The sequence below is a fragment of the Microtus ochrogaster genome, unplaced genomic scaffold (genome assembly GCF_000317375.1).
Source record: "Microtus ochrogaster isolate Prairie Vole_2 unplaced genomic scaffold, MicOch1.0 UNK4, whole genome shotgun sequence".
Taxonomy (NCBI): domain Eukaryota; kingdom Metazoa; phylum Chordata; class Mammalia; order Rodentia; family Cricetidae; genus Microtus; species Microtus ochrogaster.
This window is the reverse complement of record NW_004949102.1, coordinates 16,356,973-16,363,817: the sequence shown is the minus strand read 5'-3', so window position 1 is coordinate 16,363,817 and position 6,845 is coordinate 16,356,973. Positions and strand designations below refer to the sequence as shown.

At 38.1% G+C, this 6,845-nt stretch overlaps 1 protein-coding gene across 7 annotated transcripts in view; it reads left to right on the top strand.

Moving 5' to 3' along the window:
* The window catches only part of Braf (B-Raf proto-oncogene, serine/threonine kinase), a 139,238-nt gene that overhangs the window by 121,608 nt on the left and 10,785 nt on the right, over window positions 1-6,845 (top strand). For all 7 annotated transcript variants that reach the window (XM_013353267.2, XM_013353268.2, XM_026788541.1 and 4 more), the window contains one exon: window positions 5,640-5,774. In XM_013353267.2, coding sequence (XP_013208721.1) covers window positions 5,640-5,774 — 135 coding nt within the window. The remainder of the gene's footprint in view (window positions 1-5,639; window positions 5,775-6,845) is intronic.

Below are 6,845 nucleotides of genomic sequence, written 5' to 3'. Positions count from 1 at the left end.
GATAGATAGATAGATAGATAGATAGATAGATAGATAGATAGATAGATAGATAGATAGATAGGTAGATAGATAGGTAGATAGATGTGGAGGAATGATTGAGGAAGATATCCCACTTTGGCTTCAGCATTTATTCAGGCTAATGTATCCTCGTTCGTGCATACACATGTGCATGCACAGACACATATACCCCCGCAACAAAAGCAGGAAGTATGAAGTGGCTGTTATATCAGCTTGTGTTGTTTCTAACAGAAAGATAAATTTTTACTTCTTCTTCTTCTCCTAAGTCTCATTCTCTGTTCCTTCTTTCCAAGAGATGCCAACCAATATCACTTTACAAAGCTTTGCTCCTCTGTGTTTTCACATAAATTCCCTTAGGCTTCTCTTTCTTATTTCTGTCCCTTCTCCCACTCTCGTCACTTTTTAGCAGAATAGTATTCTGTAATCCTGACAGGACTTGAAATCTTAATCTTCTTGCCTCCATCTCTAAAATATTGGGAGTTACAGTTTGTGCCATTGATTCCAGTTTACCATCTCCAAAAAGTGAATGAATTGTCTTTACTAAAATTAAAGTATCTCAACATTTTTAAAAAGTATGTGTGAATGTATATGTGAAGAAGAGTAATGGCAATTGAATTGTTCATTAGAAGATAGTTACCCATATAAGCAATGATTAAGAGTATTTATGCTGTATGCTGTGGTTTGCATCATACTCACATAAAAGACTGCTTTAAAATGGAGATTCTAGGGACTGAAGAGATGATTCAGTAGTGTCCTACTGCTCTTGCAGAGAATTTGAGTTCCGTTCTCAGCAAAAACATGGTGGCTCACAACCCACTCAAGGAGATATGACACCCTCTTCTGGCCTTCATGGGCAATTGTATACACATGCTCATACTCCCACACAGATACACTGTGTAATTTAACATAAAAAAAAACTTTACATTTTAAGGCCGGGCAGTGGTGGCACACACCTTTAATCCCAGCACTCTGGAGGCAGACACAGGTGGATCCCTGTGAGTTCGAGACCAGCCTGGTCTACAAGAACTAGTTCCAGGACAGGCTCCAAAGCTACAGAGAAACTCTGTCTTGAAAAAAAAAAAAAAATCTTTACCTTGGACTTCCACACGGCAGGGAACCCTGATTGCTCTTTGGGCTGACGAGGGAGGGAGACTTGATTGGGGGAGGGGGAAGGAAATGGGAGGCGGTGGCTGGGAAGAGACAGAAATCTTTAATAAATAAATAAATTTAAAAAATCTTTACATTTTAATAGAGATTCTAGGGCAGATTGTGTTTCATTGGGATACAGTCCAAGCACATATACTTTTTTATGCTTCTGGAATAATTCTGATGCATACAAAAGATGATAATTACTACAAATTGTAAAAGTAAGTAAATGTGTCGGGCGTTAGGCTGGAGAGATAGCTCAGAGGTTAAGAGCATGGGCTGTTCTTCCAGGGGTCCTGAGTTCAGTTCCCAGCAACTACCACAACCATCTAAAATGAGATCTGGTGCCCTCTTCTGGCGTGCAGGCATACATGCAGACAGAACACTGTACACATAATAAATAAATCTTTAAAAAGAAAAGTAAGCAAATGTAGAGTACTTGTGTACATCATGATTCCCAATCAAATGATAGACTTTATGTGTGTATCCCTTCATTGAAGGGATTTTTTAATTATTTTGTTATTGTGTGTATGTATGACATGTATATAGTGTACATACGGAGGACAGCTTTGTAGCATTGGTTCTTCCCTTCCACCTTTAGACAGGGTCTAGAGATCAAGTGCAGGTTGTGTGCCAAGAGCTTTCCTCACTAAGCTGTGTCTCTGGCCCAGTATATCAGAGCTAACTTCTGGTCTTTCTTTTTGTTGATAATCTGACTTTTAAACTTCAACTGTGATATGCTATGAAAGAAATATGTTCTCATGGTAAAAGGATACTTACCTTTTTGAGAGCTGTCTATTGGTTTTCAAAAAACTGTACTGCTTTGCATTCCTGGACCCCACAGGAGGTTCTAGGTTGTCCCGTCAGCCACCACTTCCATAGAGACTAATAAAACTGAATGACCTTTTATGTTTCGTCGTTACATACATATACATTTTATTGTATTTTTATATGAAGATATATCTGCTCAAATATTTGTTGATTTTAAAAATTGTTTTTCAAATGCAAGTGTGTTCTAAGTTATCCTGCACTTTATGTAATGATTTTTTAAGGGCTCACAGGTTCAGAGATTTCAGTCTGCTGTTTATATCTTAATTGGTTCTTGGCCTATAGTAAAATGGAACATTATGACATCAAGAGCATGTTGAGGAAGAAATTGTCACCTCAGCAGACAAGAATACTGAATCTCTGTATGACATTTACCCAACAAGGATTTTGGTTGAAATATATGTAGGCAGGCAGGCAGGTAGGTTGGTAGGTTTTTTTTTTTTAATGTGTTATAAAGTAATAGCAAAGAATGTCAATTTCAGTGTAACTTGACTAAAATTTAAAGATACTCATCTGGGCAGAGATGGTGCATGCCTTTAATCCCAACACTCAGGAGGCAGAGACAGGCGGATCTCTGATTAGGAGGATAGCCAGGACTACACAGAGAAGCTCTGTCTCAAAAAAACAAACAAAACTTTAAATACACTTGAAATGTATCCAATAAAATCTAAAAACTTGCCCTGTTTAGTGCTCTACATTGGCATGGTTCCTTTTTCTCTTCAAGCTATGTGTAGTATTCTCTAACCCCTCCCTCATGGAATTCTGTCCTGATTTAGCATACTGTTATGCTTTTAAGACTTTTTTATTGTGTATTATATCTGCAAGAAATAATATGAATGTAAGTTTAAATTTGGAATTCTAAAAATTTTTCTTATGACTTTAAGCTCTCAGGTGGGTTATTTTTAAATGCTGAGTTCTGCCATTGCTATCATTTTAATGTATAACAAATTTTATCGTATAAAAGGTAAAAAATTTTATTGAAAGTATATAGTTTTGGCTTTTTATTTGTTTCATTTTAGAAATAGGGTCTGGCTGTGTAGCCTAGCCTGATCTTGCACTCTTGACCCTCTTGCCTCTGCTTTCCAGTGTGGGATTACAAGCATGCCTCACCTACTTAACAGAAATGCCTATCGTGGGGGTGGGGGTCAAAGGCAATCTTGGGTATCATTCTTCAGATTCTGTTCACTGTGTGTGTTGAGACAGGATCTCTTCCAGCAAATTAAGCTAGACTGACTGGCCAGTGAATCCCATGGATCCACCTGTCTCTACATTCACATCACAGGAATTAAAAGTGCATGCCAGCCGGGCGATGGTGGCGCACGCCTTTAATCCCAGCACTTGGGAGGCAGAGGCAGGCGGATCTCTGTGAGTTCGAGACCAGCCTGGTCTACAAGAGCTAGTTCCAGGACAGGCTCCAAAACCACAGAGAAACCCTGTCTCGAAAAACCAAAAAAAAAAAAAGTGCATGCCACCATGTTCAGCCTTTTTATGTGGCTACTGAAGCACTTTGCCAACTGAGCTGCCTCCCCATCTTCAGAAGTATGTGTCTTAATACCATGGTATTTTTCATTTTTCTCTTCAATTTATGTATACATGGATGAATATAACTTTTTTGATAGAATGAGTTAGGGTTTAGCATTAATCTTTTCCTTGTTTTCTCTTTAAAGATGTGAGTACTGAGTATTACTCAAGTAAGAAGTAGATGGGGCATATAGATGTTTTGTCACAGCCATATGCAGAGTTTAGTGGTCCCCAAGACAAAAAGGGACTGAACTCAAAGTTCACTGGGGGCTCTTATACTCACAGTTCTGATTTGGCACAATGAAAAGAAGATAGATTAAAATCAACCAAAGGATGAACTCCGTGGAGCGGAGTCCAAGGAAGTTTCCCATGTGGAGCTATGCACGTGCTAAATTCTTCCAGCAGGAATGTGTGACAATAACATGGAGTATTGCCAACCAGGAAAGGTCTCTGTACCTTTTCTTTAAGGATTAGTCTCATAGATGTGGTTGGCTTTTTAAGGCTGACCTTAGTCTCTAGCTCCTAAAGAAGACAGATTAATGCTACATAACCCCAAACTCCTCTCTGTGCTATATTGATGATATCCCAGGGGTCATCCCAGATACCACACAGAACATCCTGAGTGAAGGCTTAGGTGGTCTCCTAGGAACCAAAGAAAGTTCCAGCTCTCTCTCTGGGCAGGAATATTCCTTTACAGCATACTATGTCACTCTGTTACTTGAACTCATTCCTGTGGTATACCAAAAATTACATTGTAATTTGTCATTAAAATGTATTTTAATGATCATCTGAAAATTTAGTTAACTTTCTTGAAAGCAAAGAATTGAAAACCAAGAAACTTTGAAAGGAATTTCTTATAGTTCATTGGAGCCTAGTTAGATGATTGCATTTGGGGATGTCTTTTTGATGTCCCATAATTTTTATAGCTTGGAATGATATTTACTAGAATCCATATTGATAAAATGTAAAGACCTTCTGTAAAATAGAGATTACATGCAACAGGAAAAATTCTTTACACATACGCCTAAGTGGTTCTCTGGCAAATCAGTTTTAAAATCTATTTTATTGCTGTGTACCGACACATGTGCAGGTCCCTATAGAAGCCAGAAGGAGGGCATTGAGTTCCCTGGAGCCAGAGTCACAGGTATTTGTGTGCTCACAGGATGTGGGTGCTCAGGTCTGAACTTAGGTCCTCTGCAAGGGCAGCAAGTATTCTTAACCACTGAGCCATTTCTCCAGCCCCTAGATTTAAAAAAATAAACTAAAATAAAAGTACATTTGTGATAGACACAGCCCCTGTTTACCAAGAACCACAGGTCTCATTATAGAATGTAGATAAGACATATTCACAACATTTAATAATCAGATAAAGTACTAAATGATCATTACAGTTGTTGGTAGTGAGGAGAACATTATCATTTCTAGATGTCGAAATCTAGAGAAAAAAAAGACATGAGGAGCACAGTTAGAGTTCAGTTATGTAGGCCTTGGTTTATTCAGATTTCAGGTAGCTGAAGAGAGCAGGAAAGCATTACAGGAGAAAAGGCACTGCGACCATGAAAATGTGAACAGCAGATTTGTATTTGGATGGTCTTCTCCCAGTTCTTTGCTGTCACCGTCTTAGCTGTATTATCTCGGCAAGTCCCTTGATTTGTTTTTAAGCATTGTATTCTAATCTAGAACATGGGATCAATTCCTACACCTGTGGAATTCTTTCAGTACAAAAATAGGTAAGAGTCCAAGAGTCTGAAGTTTCTCAGCCTTTCAGGCTTTTCATACCTTTCCTCCCTTTCCAAGAATAGCTAAGTAAGCATATTGAACTGCTGTCCTGTGTGGATAGTAGTCCAGACTCTTCTCCACTCTGAAGGCCTCCTCTAGGTGCTTTACATGTTCTTGGTTATCCCCTATTACCTACTGCTAACTTATATCACAGGGGCAATACTAATAGCATTTTTTTTACTGTAGGTTGATAAATGGAAGTCAAACAGGAAATAAAAAACAGATATGCCCATTACAAAATTCTTCAGCCCTGTTTAGAATGGAGTTATCCTACTTTGTTTCTTTTTTAAATTTTCATTGCTGATATATTTATTAATGAGAGTGTATGATTTGCCTATTCCCTTCAGATAATTTTTATGGTGGGACGAGGCTATCTATCTCCAGATCTCAGTAAGGTACGGAGTAACTGTCCAAAAGCCATGAAGAGATTAATGGCAGAGTGCCTCAAAAAGAAAAGAGACGAGAGACCACTCTTTCCCCAAGTAAGAAAACTTTTATGATATCACAGAGTACCAACTAACCTTCCTAAGTCGATGTTTAGCAGGATGCGGGGGAGTGAGTTAGATTATGAGTTGATACTCTGCACATCCAGGTGAGCTAACAGGGCAGTGACTTTATGAAGGTTGAGCAGTTTGGGATCCCAATACAAGTTCTTTTGCAGGTCTTTGCATTTGTTCAGCAGTTCTCAGACTTTTAAGACTTATTTTGTGTGTGGGTGTTTTGCTTGCATGTGTATGTGTGCACCACTTGTGTGCCTGCTGCCTACTGAGACTTGAAGAAAGTCAGATCCCCTGGAACTGGAGCTGCAGCAGCTGTGAGCTGTCGTGTGGTTCTGAGAACTGAGCCATCTCTCCAGCCCTAGACTTCAAATGTTTTAATTTTAAAGTAGTTAAAAACCTTTAAAGGGCTTTTGTTTATGAAAATAACAATTATGAGTTTATAAACAATGAAAAACAAAGTGGTACTGGTTTCATTTTTTCCCCAACTGTTTTTGTACAATTAACACACTTGGAGTCTTTATTTTGTACTCATTTTGTGCTTCAGTATCTAATACTATGCTGCCTCTGACAATTTACTGATAAAAAAAATTCTACTTATACATTTGGCTTTATGGTAAAATAAATAGATTCTAAGTTTTCTGTTCTTGGTAGATTTTTCTGATTTTTTTAAATTTTTTATTTATGTATTTATTATTTTGGGTTTATATTATATATTTAGATTTGCATAGTGTTTATTATATAATATTAATTTTACTATTTTTATATTATATTCTTATTATAATTATATACTCTAATAGGTTCTTACATCATGATACCCCAGAGTATCATGACCTGGTACTCACTATGGAGCCTGGGGTGGCCTGAAACTCACAGATATCCATCTGCCTCTGCCTCAAGGAGTGCTGGGATTAAAAGGTGTGCACTACCACACCTAACTTAGATCTTTTTTTTCTTTAAGGTGTGTGTGTGTGTGTGTGTGTGTGTGTGTGTGTGTGTGTGTGTGTGAGAGAGAGAGAGACAGAGACAGAGACAGACAGACAGACAGACAGACAG